The 14,180-nt window shown below is 40.1% G+C and overlaps 1 protein-coding gene across 2 annotated transcripts; it reads right to left on the reverse strand.

Annotated features, from left to right (window-relative positions):
- Positions 1-1,478: 1,478 nt before the first annotated feature.
- On the reverse strand, positions 1,479-13,387 carry LOC102304750 (inward rectifier potassium channel 4). Of its 2 annotated transcripts, XM_005945743.3 has the most exons (3): positions 13,122-13,387; positions 5,270-5,448; positions 1,480-4,108 (listed from the first exon to the last, which is right to left on the reverse strand). In XM_005945743.3, the coding sequence occupies exons 2-3, from the start codon at positions 5,359-5,361 to the stop codon at positions 2,509-2,511; spliced, it is 1,692 nt and encodes a 563-aa protein (XP_005945805.1). In that variant the 5' UTR covers positions 5,362-5,448; positions 13,122-13,387; the 3' UTR covers positions 1,480-2,508. The 2 variants fall into 2 exon arrangements, with proteins under 2 accessions (XP_014196660.1, XP_005945805.1); XM_014341174.2 differs by lacking the exon at positions 13,122-13,387 and having other exon boundaries at positions 1,479-4,108; positions 5,263-5,348.
- Positions 13,388-14,180: the final 793 nt, after the last annotated feature.

A 14,180-nucleotide genomic window follows, 5' to 3' on the forward strand; every position in this document is an offset into this window, starting at 1 on the left:
ACGTGAAGCCATACCTTTGCTCACTGATGCTCGTCTCTCTCCTTAACCTAGCTTCTTGGTTAGGCTCATGAGGGCTATCCCTCTGTAGTTTCCACAGCCCCCACACCACCTTATCAGTGTATCAGTGCACTTCTTCATTCTTTAGGCATCCTGTAGGCATCTGGGTGGCTGTAGCTCAGGTGGCAGAGCAGGTCAGCCACTAATCAGAAGGTGGTGGTTCGATCCCAGGCTGCCTCCTGGCTGCATGCCAAATATCCTTGGGCAAGATACTAACCCCATGTTTGCCTACTGGTGGTGGTCAGAGGGCCCGGTGGCGCCAGTGTCCGGCAGCCTCGCCTCTGTCAGTGCGCCCCAGGGCAGCTGTGGCTACAATGTAGCTTGCCATCACCAGTGTGTGAATGTGTGTGTGAATGGGTGGATGACTGAATGTAGTGTGAAGCGCTTTGGGGTCCTTAGGGACTAGAAAAGTGCTGTACAAATGCAGGCCATTTACCATCCTCTCACTCTCCAGGATTGTTTCAAACAATCGACTCAAAAGGTCTGCTGCTCTCTCCCCTAGACATCTCCATACCTGCACAGGTATGTCATCTGGATGAAGCGCTTTTCCACTTAATAACTGACCTCACTTCCACCTCTTCTTCCCTTCCTAGTTCACTAACCTTCCTCCATCTTTCTCTCTCTTTATCCATCAGCTCCTTAAACTAAAAACACATATATAAAATCAAAGTAATTTATACTCAAGTTTAAGTTAAACTTAGACAATATTCACTAGACTTCACCAGCAGCAACCAAATTTTCATCAGAACAAAAGTCAGCTGGTTCTGAAACCTGATTGGTACACACAAAAATGTGGCATCATCTCTTCCTTCTAAGAGCTGCCCACTTCCAACATAACTACTTCCATGGTAACCAAGAGAGTGAAAGAAGTCGTTGTGGAGCCCCCCAAAAAATCTGTTATCCACTGACTTCACTCTGTAAAATACTCTTTCTAAAAATATCTTAACCTCCTAAGACCAGAACTCTTCCACAGCATGCATTTTTAATTTCTCTTTGATATTTGGGCTGATTGGGACCTGATGAATGTAAAAACAAAGAATTACCAATTTGTTTTTGTTTTTTTTACCTGATTTTTGCTTCTAAGAAAAATAAGAGCCACATATGAGGATATTCGTTTAAAATTTCGATAGAACAGTAGAAGGATAATGTCGTCATAAGTGGATATCAGGCCCTTCTAGAGCAAAATTAAGTATTTTGGTCTAAACAACCCAAAATGTTATGTCCACATACTGTATGTGGACGCCAGGTCCTAGGAGGTTAATGTAAGTTTAGTTTATAGCAACAATGAAAGAGTGCAACAAATAACCCAGAGCCTTTGTTAGAGCCCTTTTCATAGACTGTATATAAAAGATGGACGCAGGCACTGCAAATCACCAGCTTATTAAGCCCCTATAAAGTTGTTTTGAGGGTTCAAATATAGAGACTGAACCTTTCTTCTTTTTTTTGCACTAGGCTTTAAACATGCTTCAGTTTTTAGTAGTTTGAAGTGGTTTAAATTTTTTTTTTTAGAAACTCCTCATTTGTATTCTCTCATAGAAAAGCACCTGTAACATCACAACACACAATAAGGCTAAAAGTATGTCGTAATTGGACTGATCAAAGTGGTAAATGACACGAAAGCTGTAAAATTATTTGAAAATGTGAAATAATTTCGAGACTGACGAGAGGCAGTTCCAGTCATAACAGTACATACTGCTGTTTATTAGGTGGTTTTGTTCATAGAAAACATCACACAGTTGCAAAGTGTTTGTGTTTGTTGAAAAAAAGTAAGAGTAAAGTGCTCGTTCATCGTGTGCACAGGTTTGAATTGTATAGTGTGGTTCTGGATTTCATCTGTGCTTTGTTAGCGCTAAAGAATATACAGTGATGAACTTCGAAAGAAAAGAGAGAGAGAAGTGCTTACTTATCAGATGTGAAATGCAGCAGAATTCAGGCAAGAAGACAGAAGATGAAAATGCAGAAGTAATTTATTTTTACACAAAGAAAGCAAGTGTGTTAAAGTTTGAAGCATTTGCGTCATGCTTAATTTTTTTTTATCCTGTAGCTATCTGCATATGATGTCAACTCATTATAAAGTTAAAATAAAACTATATCATATTTACAAAAACAAAAATGAATGGAAATCAATAACAGAAAGCTTAGTTGCGCCTAAAACACAGGTCACACAGAAACAGACAAGTAAGCAATTGAACGTTCAGGGTAACTCATGATTGAAGACAATTACCTCGTCACCGTGTTTAAAAGCAGGTGAGCTGTGCGGTTCGACAGATGTTGACGTTACACTGAAAGTGTGCATTATCTGAAACCATGTGAACTAAAAGCTGTGTGTATTTTCACAAGACGTGTGTGCTTTATTGCGTTCACCGTCTTTTATTTTTTACAAGAGTTCAATACTTTGGTTGGGTGCACGCAAAGAGAGGAAATAAATGGAAGAGCAGTCATTACCAGTGATTAAACTCCTGACTCTCTGCTGATGTATAAAGGTAGAGCAGGCTGTAGTCTGTCAAGGCTGATCTGATTTTCTGTGTCCAGAACACATAACATCTCCACTCTCTGCTCTTCCACAAATGTCTCCTTGAAACCTAAATCGCCCAGCTGCTCCTTTGGATCTTTCTCATCCTCATCATCCCCACAGCACAAAGCTACCTCATTCTCGTAGCAGAAAGCACTGGGAGAGTGTGAGCCCAGTAGGCGATGACTTGCCCTCGGAGCAAACGGTGAGGGGGACTGAGAGCAGCTCGAGCTGGAGGATGAGGAGTGCCCCCTGTGACCCATCATCTGGTTTAGTTCCCTGGCACTGCAAATAGGTGTAGATGGCACTTCATAGGTCTTATGGAAGCGGGAATAGTCCACATGGTAGCGATCACCCTTCTCAAACACCACAGGCTCAAAGCGGTGACCCCAAAGGATCTCCTTAGCCAAGTAGGAGCTGCGAGCCTGAGTGGTCATAGCTGTCGCCTCCACCATGCCCTCCAGGATGACCACAATCTCAAAGTCCTCCTTCTGCAAGTCATTGCGGTTCAGGTTATACAGAGGACTGTTCTTGTTGATCTCGTGGACCACCACCAGCGGCGACACCAGAAACAGCCGATCCAGTCCGTCATCATAGCCGACATCGATGTCCGTTTGCTCCAAGGGGAGGTATTCGCCCTCTGCAGTCACATAGGCCTTTATGAGCTGAGCACGGACGTGAGCCTCTACAATGTGGCTTTTGCGCATGTTCCCCAGCCGCCACATGAGGCACAGCTTCCCGTCTCGCAGAGCGATGACAGCATGATGCGAGAACAGCAAGGTCTGCGCCCGCTTTTTGGGCCGCACCATCTTTGCCATGATGGTCCCTATCATGAAGGAGTCAATAATGCAGCCCACAATGGACTGCACCACAACGGTCACCACTGCAAACGGACACTCTTCGGTGACACACCGGAAACCGTATCCAATGGTGGTCTGGGTCTCTATGGAGAAGAGGAATGCCCCAATGAAACCCTGGATGTGGAGAATACATGGCCGCCACTCGGTTTTTCCTTCCTCTGCGCTACTTCGAGCATCTCCGTCCTTATCAGGGATGCGAATGTCAAAGTCTCCATGAGCGTATGCCACTCCCCAGAAGATCAGGCCAAACAGCAGCCAAGACAGAAGGAAGGTGGTGGTGAAGATGAGCAGGAGGTAGCGCCAGCGTATGTCCACACAAGTGGTGAAGATGTCAGCCAGGTATCGTCGTGGTTTATCCTCCATGTTGTTGAAAACCACGTTGCACTGGCCGTTTTTCTTCACAAAGCGACTGCGCACACGCCCGATGCCCAGATCCAAGCCCAGGCGGCATGAAGGTGAAGCTCGGCAGCTGTTGTGGACAATCGGATCATTTGTCACCCTCAGAGACAGAGCCCCTCTTCCGTCATCGCTTCCGGGACACTCTCCTCCTCCCCCTCCTCCTTCCTCACCTCGCATACAGGCCCCAGATAGCGTTTGCTGGCTCAGAGGACTGTGTCCATTGTGGAGGCCCAGGCTGGAGATCTTCAGGGCATCTTCATCTGTGGAAACGATGCTGTATCTGGAAGAAAAATGAAGGGAAAAAAATGGGAAAAAAATGAGTCTAAATAAATTCTTAATTAGTAGTTTATGGAGCCTAAAATGAAAACTGCTGTTTTAGATTTTATCATCCACCTGTATCAACAGTATGAATGGTTGCATCAAGCTAACTTTGACTGATAATGACTGATTACATTTGTTCGAACAAATATGAATAAACCCACATGACACAGACAGGAATTAAAAAACTCTCTCATGTGTCCAGAAAACTAGTGCTCTCTGTAACTAGTATTCTCTGAGTTTCAGCTTAGCTCTAATTTTTTCAGAACTATAAATCCTTATGTGTATGTTGACATCTTCACTATCGGTGTAGTATATAAGTGTGTGTGTGTTTATAATATTTTTTTCTAAGATATTACTTTCTATAAGCCAATCAAAAGCAAACCCTTTATATTTATCTTAATAATCTCCAAGCTGCCTCAACAAACCCTGACAGACCTGCAGCTCTAACAGCTCTATGTACTTGGGATTGAAATATGGCAACAAGTAAGTACAATTATTTTTCTTTTTTCTTTTTTAAAACTACTTTTTTAAATGTTACACTTTTTTAGGAATTTCACAAACAGTAACTCATTTGCAGATCAGTGTTATAAAGAAGCACGTCGTGAGTTTTTAATAAGCTGTCAATCAATATATTAGTATGACTAGGCTATATAAAAGCAGATATAAATACAGGCTGTATCAACTTTAATCTATATTCTGCAGCCGTACTAATCCTTGCATCATTAAGCCTCTGAGTTTCTTGGCCAAAGTTACATGTTTGCATGGCATCAACAATGTCTTTTGTAATCATCTTTTTTTACTTGTTGTAAATATCAGTGTGTAGATGGGAAAAAAATAAAGAAAGTTTTGGGGCTCACTAAAAACAATGTTCTAAAAGCTGATAGCCCAGTGATCTAGTAAGACTCAGTTAAACGATAGTTAAATCCTGTAATTCAATTTTTTAAAACTTGGAGTAAAGCTGTGCATCTGTTTCAATCTAACGCTTTGATTTTGCGGTTTACTTTTAATATATCTATGTTTAAAAGGCTACTAATGAATGGACATACTTTGCCAAATTGAAAGGAAGAAATGTTCTAAAAGCTGCATCCACTGACATAGTTTCAGTCCCATTACCTCTTACCTGTTGACCCGCACCGCTCCCATGGCACCGGTGATCATCAGGCTGTATCTGCGGGGGCAGTAATGTAGGTTGGGGCGGGTAGTTCCAACCATTAACGTACTGTTGCTGAACAGGGAGGCAGTATGAGCTCAGGTGTGACTTGCGTTTGTTATCAGCACTGTGCTCTCTTGGTGCATTTTCTGTGAATGTAGAGGACAAAGAGGAGCCGTGCTGAAGTTTTTTAGAATATGAGAATACATCAAAATTTGAGCACAGATCACAGCATATAAAATGCAACAACTTATGGAGGGGAAACTGAACATAGCTCATTCCTGGGAATTCCTAGGAATATGATAGCCCCCGAGGGTCCAGGAATTAACCATCTTCAGTTTCCCCTCCATCATTTCCATCGTTATATATAGATATATAAAAGGCACTGATGTACAACACCTACACATCATACAACACATCAATAAATCCATAATCAATGATCCAATGATATTATTCACACGATTATGATTCCCACTGCCCCTTCCCATGTCATTCCATCACATTATAGAAAATTCTGTCAGCAGTAAAATGGACAGTCCTGTCTTCTTCAGTAACATTCATGAACATTATTGCCAGCTCTAATGCAGCTTATTCAGTTGTTTTACTGTAAACCTTCTGCACCATTCCTCTGGCAAATCTAGAGGATTGCTGCATTAAACAATGAACCAATCTCCAGCATCTTCAGTTCACAGCCAAATCCATGCCACGAAGAATAAGGGCAGATCCGGAGTCAAGTGAATATATATTCATTCACCACACAAATATGTTCTGATGTGATAAAATAACGATTGAAAAAGCAGCAACATAAAAAATAACAATTTCGCTAGTTTAGACTTTTTAATGGAGAATAACAACCTAAAGCAATCTCAAAGACACTGAAGATAGTACGACTGATTCTCACTGGACCGTGAATATTTGTAATAAAGTAATGACATCTCGTCAAATGGGGGCTAACACACAAACAGAAGACAAGAATCTCCCACAGCCCACCATCCATAGATCCATAAAAAAGGTCAAAAATTCGCAATCAAAAATCCCTCACAAACTTTGGCCTTTCCTAATGCATGGAGCAGACCAGACAGTTTTGTATAATGACAGCACATTGATTAGGTCCTTGCTAGTGATTAGCCTTAGGGACCTTCAGGCCAAACCAGGGGTGGAAAACCAGACAGGCTGTGGAAGGGACAAAGGTTTTAAGAGATGAATCAGTGGTAATCTACTGTTAGAGGAACAATTGATTCGCTGTTTTGGCCTGATGACAGGGTTATGTCAGCAAACCGGGAACCAGGATGAACAAAAACCACAGGGTTGCATAACCAGTAGAGGGCCAGTCACACGCAACACAACAGGGCGTTAGTGGTTTATGTTTTATTGTACATGAATCACTTTGGCTGATGTGAATTAGGCGACAGGCCTGCATTAATGAAAGAGCAGAAATGGATTGTCTTGGGAAAACTTTTGACAACTGTAGTTTAAAAGCCTCCGTTCGATATCGCCGTTACGTCAATAACAAGCACATGCCCCGCTACACATTTTAACACACATGAGCGCACACACACGCAAGCAGATTTTGATGGGATTGGATGTCGTGTAATGAACCCTTGTATGCAACGGTTCCACGCTCGTGTTACACCAAGGACAGATGTTACGAACTGGCTGCTCAGTGGCTGGATAAAGGATGATCTTCTATTGGATAATCCCAATAGGGCAGATGATTACATCATCTTAACTCTCACAGCTGGAGGAGGGAACCTTTACTTATGGAGTTCTTAAAGACGTCAGGCAGTATGCCATGCCACATGGGTCAGACCCGTGTGAGTGTCAACGAGTTCATTCGTTGGCTAAGGCGAGCACGACACAGTTCACAGACTGGTCTGTTTGGCCTGCGTTTATAATGGGAAAATTACTCTTTCTTGTTGCCCTGACTTATTGTAGATTTGTTATATTTTGACTAAATTTTGTTTAGAATTGTCAGCAGAAACATGTCGTTAATAACGCTATTATATTTGCTTCTTTAGGCTTTGCAGTTTTACATGACATGCTGTTTTGTTTCGCTTCTCAAGATAAAGTTTGTTTTGTTTTTGATGATTTACAGTTTTTCCAAATATCAATAATTTCATCTTAAATTGTAAATTGACTAGTACTGACATTCACACACACACACACACCCAATGCCATACTGACATGATAACTTCACACAAATGCTGTTGATTTGTCGTTCATCTCTCATTCCAACAGATCACAGAGGTGCTCTGTTGGTTTGAGCGGGCCATTTAAGTAAAGGGAACTCATTGCCATTTTCAAGAAACCAGTTTGAGGTGATTTAAACTTTGCGACATGGTGCGTTATCCTGCTGGAAGCAGCCAACAGAATGACATGGTCAGCAAAAATACTTAGGTAAGCTTTGCCATTTAAACAATGCTAAGTTTGTACTAAGACGCCTAAAGTGTCCCAGATATTCCCCCCACACCATTACACCACTGACAGCAGCCTGAGCTACTGATGCAAGGCAAGACACAGCTATGTTGTTGACACCAAATTCTGACCTGCAATCTAAATTAAGACTCATTGGACAAGGCAACATTTTTCCAGACTTCTTCAGGTTTCATTTATTTTGTGTTCAGAGATGCTCTTCTGCATACCTTGATTTTAATGACTGTTATTTAACTTACTACCTTTCTTTCAGCTCAAAGCAGCCTGGCCATTCTCCTCTGACATCTGACATCAGCATAGCATTTTCAACCAGAGAACTGCCGCTCGCCAGATATTTTCTCTTTTTTGAAACCAATACTGTTCTCTCTTTTGAACAGCAGCCACAACCATACCATGCTGAACCTCTGCAGGACATCTAGATCGTGTCTGCATACCCAAATGCAAGGACTTGCTGCCATGTATTTGGATGATTAGACATTTGGATTGAACAGGGACATGTAGTTAAATGATCTGTGAGTGCATATACCCTTGTGCTTTTCACATTTAAGCGAGCACTCAGAATGCTTTTAACTCCACGCCACATTCATGAAGCACGTTATTCTATACGTTTAAGGATATTTCTTACTTACATGCACACATTTACTCCGATGGATACATCAGGACTAATCTGGGGTTCAACATCTTGCCCAAGGACACCTTGAAAAACAAATTCACCCTTTCCACCTCCCTTATATTTGTGCTTCAGCCACATTCACAAAATCCATTTATTACTTCTGTTTTCTTGATTAAACTGAACTGCCTATCCTTAGTGGTTAAAGATTGTTTCTTTTTATTACAATGGTGGAAATTAAAATTATAAGTTTATTATGCTTTATTTCGTTTGTTTTTAAGTTTTAGTCAATGTCAGAAATAAAGAAGATTTTAGGTTTTAAAGAGTGGACAACACTACTCAAAAATATAAATAAATAACTAAAAATCAATTTACAACAAGGTTTGAAGATATGAATGGGCATGGATATAATAAAACAAAAAAATGATAACTCTCAAACTATTAGCCCCCCAACAAAACTTTTTTTTTGTAGTTGTAGTTAAGCCTTTGAAGCCATGTTGGCTGATCTGTTCGCTCACAGTGTCCAAAATAAGGGAAATACCTTGCAGTATTTATAGCACAGCACAGCAGTATAGTGTTGTTGCCATGGTGATCATCATTTTGACAAAGCCATAGACACATCTTTCAGTGAACGCAGTTAAATACAGTTTAATGTATTTAATGATTATAGAAGTAGTGGTTTCACAAAACCAAGTTCACCTTCTAGGAGTGCAGGCGAAACTCCTGATGCTTCAGAAAATGCTGTCACTTTATTGGGCTGTTAGAAAAATATTCTGCTCTATGACAATAAAAACATGAAAGAACATTACAGGTTTCATAAAACAAGCTTTGTTCTTACTAAAACACGAACAAAACAGCTATGGAAGTAAACATCATGAAATACAGGCCCATTTTTGTTTCCACCAGTTACGAAATGAGTAAAAATAAAATAAGGTAGTTTGAACAACGCCTTTACTTTAAATACGAGCCTTTACCATCATGTAACACATGTTAAACTGCATCCATCAGCTACGAATATGAAGCACTTCCTGTGTGGTGTCTCTTCAGGCTGCCTAAATGTGACACAAACTACTTAAAATTCCTTCCAGCTTTAGTCAAAATGCTGAACTGTGGTGCTAAAACCTAAACCTAAACCACATGTACATAAAATATACAGCATGTACATGTGGATTCAAATAATCCTAGCAATTTGAAATTCACTGCAATTCTTCGCTGAATTAATGTCTCCTTAAGGTATGTCCACATATCACTTCTCATGTATTGCTTGGAACATGACCGTTTGTCACTAATGGACATTCAAGGCCCCTGTTGCCTAGGTAACCGTCTATTACACTGCTACATGTCATTCAGTGGTTTGCTTCCCCTCGAAGTTGAGAAAAGTTTACCACAGACCTGCTCACTACCTTTTCCTGTGACCTCTAAGTAAAACAACGGACTGTAGCGCGATGTCACTTTTGGATATTTGTACTTTCTCTGCTATTTTCTTATTCCTCATCATTAGTCAGTTACTGTTTTTTATGCATGCTGGTCCCTTTTCCCCAGCTGACAGTAGTCCAGGGAGAGAGCTACAGTAATTGATGATCATAGTTAGTGTATTAGCTGTCGCCATAGGAACATCTCTCCTCTCAAAGGGACTGACTTGCTGTGCCCTGTGTGTTTGTGTGTGATGATGATTTATCCTGTGAGACAGGACGAGATAAACTGACAGAGAGGAGAGGGCCATCCACAGAATCGCACCGAAACTCAACAGAGATACAGCACAGTGCATGACAAAGCTCTACAAGATTAATATTATTATTAAATACTGTGTCAAAGACTCTGAGAGGGATGCTCATGCGTGACGTAGCTCTTATTCAACTACGTCAGCCAAGCCAAACTTTCATATTCCAACATAATAATCCCATGCAGAGGAGAGGATGGAGGAAGCCCTCTTCAAATAACAGATTACTACTTCCCTTAATCCCTCGATCCAAACAACAATACGAAAGGTGGATGGCAGTAGCTTTATGACCTGGCTTAAGCCCTTTTGTGTAATCTGATCATGTAATCTGACATCTGATCATATGAGAAGAGGGGAATGAGAAAAAAGAAACACACAGATAAAGAAATAGGGAAAGAAACAAAGAAATAAAGGTTTACAGGTGCAAGGTCACTTGAGGTGGCCAAAGAGTGGGAAAAAATACAGATTAAGATGAAGAGATTATAACATCAGAGGATGTTACTATAAAGTGTAATGCCATTTGCATAAAATTAGAAGATTTACACACACACACACACACACACACACACACACACACACACACACACACACACACACACACACACACACACACACACGTGTATTCTGTGCACCCTGTTTTTGTATTTCTTCCTTCTGCCTGTGTAAAGGCTTTTTAATAAAGAAATGTGCGAGAGAACTGGCACGCTTTTGGGTGTGACTTGTTTTTTTTTGTTGTCCTCTATTTTTCTGTATTTCTGTACAAGATGTTCTTAAGTGAGAAGGACCTACATATCCCTGAGGACAGCACTGGCTCTACACTCTGTCCAAGTTAAAAAAAAATAGGATCTTGATCACTCAGCAGACCTGACCCCACACACACACACACACACACACACACACACACACACACGAAATAAGCAGTGACTAGTTGAAACTGTTGAAAAGGTTTAGTCTTAACAAAAGAATTATAGTCTTCTACATATACAAGCCAGTGGATAAAGTAAGTGCTGGTAACAGCTGCTGGACTAGCATACTGCTGGTATTACATTGCCCAGCACCACTGTATGACCAAATACTGCACTTTCTACTTCACACAATTTATTGTAAAGATAATAAAAAGTAATCAACAGCTCCAACACTAAAGTGATCAACAGCAATGAATCATTAATTATGATCCAATAAGAATATATATGTGATTTTGAAATGTGTAACATAACGAGTATGTTTGCTTTATTTAATTAAAATATTTTTGTTTGTATAACTTTTTGTGCACTATTAAGCGATTGAAGTACACTGCAGAAAGTTCCATAAAAATTCTGTATTATGAACCATCTTAAAGAGAAGGAATTTTCTGAATACAATTTTTATGAATGTTTGTTTGTATTTTTAACCAGACCTTGAATTTGATTATTTACAGAGATGCAACCTTAATAAATAGATCATGTGCCATCAGAAGATTATTAGGGTATTCTCCTTTTTCTTACTTTGTTTTTGTTTTTTGTTTTTGTTTTTTAAACATATAGGAATATAACTTTTACTTAAATAAAAATGTACATACTTTTTTTTTTTTTTTTACACTTTTAAAACAATTACTGTGTCCAACACACACAAAAATAAAAACATCAACAGGACATGCAACATCAAACATCAACAGGCTGTGCATGAAGCAGAGAATCTTGCCCAGTTTTTCTACACTGACTTTAAAATCTCATTAAGTATTTGGATTTCCTGTGCTGCACCCCTGCCCCTGTTCCTCGTGGACCCGTGTGTCACCCCAATTGCAAAACCCTGGAAACGTCCCTGCGCTTACCAGACTCATGGCTTCATGGACCTCACAATAATGAACACAGGCAAATCAGCTCAAGTAAATGGAAAAAAAAGGGAAGAATGGTTTCCTTTCTAAGGATGCAGCTGCTGTGATAGTTGGTGGATGGTTGTTCAGTGTCGTGATTTTCACTGTTCAATTTGGAGAATGAACAATGAACAGTCTGTCTGTAAATTTTAATTACACGCAGTGGTGGAATGTAATCTTTATTTTTAAACTTCTGTTCTTTTCAGTTTCTGCTTCAATTTTGTACATTTCAGAAAAAATATTACTCTTCTCACTTCACTTTTACTTCCCTTTAGAGTGCATTAGATAAACATACTGGTTTATATGACCTCACACCTGTATTTTTGCTCTGTAATAGAGATGTGGATGAAGCCAAACTCTAGTCATTAATCTTGAGACCTTTGACTTGACAGGAAAACAAAAACTGGCAACTGGACTTTGATTTTATTACCACTGACTTCTGACTTCACTTGAACATTTGCCTTTGATTGACTTGATATCCTGCTGATAATGAACAGGGACTGAAACTCAAGGGAATGAATTTTGCTGGTATTTGAGTGACAACTGAACTATGGCATCAGCACTTTCAATATTAAAAACATTAAAACATTAAAAACATATAAGATTAAGTTTCCATCTCTGCTCCATCCATCCCTGCAGGAGAAGGTCTAACAAGCCGATCAATGGTTCACACAGTGCACGCAAAAGTTATGACGGGGCAGTTTTCAAACAAAGCTGCAGCTATGACGTGTGTCCGTTTCATTGAGGCCACAGGAGCTGTCCAGTGCTGAAAATCAATCCAAAGCCTGCAGGAATAATTGACAGCTGGGAGGTGGAGGAGGAGGAGGGTGGTGAGAGCGGAATACTATCCTAACCTTGAAAATGATGTAGTCCTTTGAAATCTTTTCCTCTATCTGTTTGCCCTGCCCACATTTATTACAGTTGACTTATTCAGTAGCGTCAGGGTTTCGTTTAAGTATTGATTACATTTTCTCGGTAGTTAATTAGCTAGTTAGAACAGGGAAAAAAGAAGTGCAGCAGAGCCTACGAAGGTGGCAGCTCCTTATAATGCACTTTTAAAGAGATCTAGACTTGGGTGAGGAAAGGAAATACGCTGGGCTAAAAGCTTACATGTCATTGTTCCATCATTATAAACTTAAAACACTTCTTATGACTAAGTCCTTTCCTGTGGGGGAACAAACATAAAGATGGAGCTTTAAACACTCACCTTTGTGTTATTGCAGACTGAATTAGTAGTTTCATCCTCCAAAAAAAAAAAGAAACTTGAGTGGATTTACAGTCTCTGCCGCTCTCCCCTCTTTTTCTTCCTTGCTTCCCTTTAATAGAGAAACACCTATGTCATGAATACGCTCCAAGAGTTGTCTTGCACAAACTTGCACATGCCTCCATCCTGAGCTTAGGCTTGTTGCTCCATAGTAGCTGATGAGAGCTGCTCCAGCCTGGTGGTTGTGCATCTGCCCTGATCCCTGCTAGCGTGAGTGTGTGGGAGAGAGGGAGGGAGGGAGAGAGAGAGAGAGAGAGAGAGAGAGAGAGAGCTCTGATTATGATCCTATTTATATGTGCTATTGTTTTCCCCAGAGAGTGGAGATGTGGACTGTATAATTTAGACTTTAGCCCACTCAGGCAGATACTGAGACTCGCATCCAAAAAAAAAGAAAAAAAGAAAACAAAAGATAAACACCAGTGAAGACTTTTGTAATCCTGACAAAATCCTGTAGAAATAGAAGAAGTGTCTGTGAAGCATTTTAGTGTGTGTTTATATGGAATAAGGACACAACATGACTTTTCTTGTGTAATATCAAAGCTATTCCTTAAATGCTTCAGTGGAAATTATCCCCACTTTAGATGCATGTTTGGAACATCTACAGTTTCATCTTCTTACTGGGAAAACTGCTAAATTTATTCTGTATGATTACACCGATTTGCCTATTTATTAGGAACACATATCTATGGCTAATACATACGATAACACATACAATCAGTCCTGCTCAGGTTCTGTTTTGACCTGAGTGAAAACAAAAGAAAAGAAAATCACAAATTTTATGTGTAATATTGATTCTAATTACAAAAACCTTGTCAGAGATTATTTTGAATTAGGATATTAAGAAGCTCTGGTGTTGCCAGGACACTTTGTCTGCTTGATTGAAAGTATTATTATGCTCAGTATGTCTTTCTGGTATGATAACCTGACTGAAAAAAAAAAAGGAAGAGACCGGACAGGATTGTCAGAAGTGCAGAAATATTTATAGGTTCACAGCAAACCTTG

Source organism: Haplochromis burtoni, unplaced genomic scaffold (genome assembly GCF_018398535.1).
Source record: "Haplochromis burtoni strain Fernald_Lab_line unplaced genomic scaffold, NCSU_Asbu1 Contig_448, whole genome shotgun sequence".
In the NCBI taxonomy this organism is placed as follows: Eukaryota; Metazoa; Chordata; class Actinopteri; order Cichliformes; family Cichlidae; genus Haplochromis; species Haplochromis burtoni.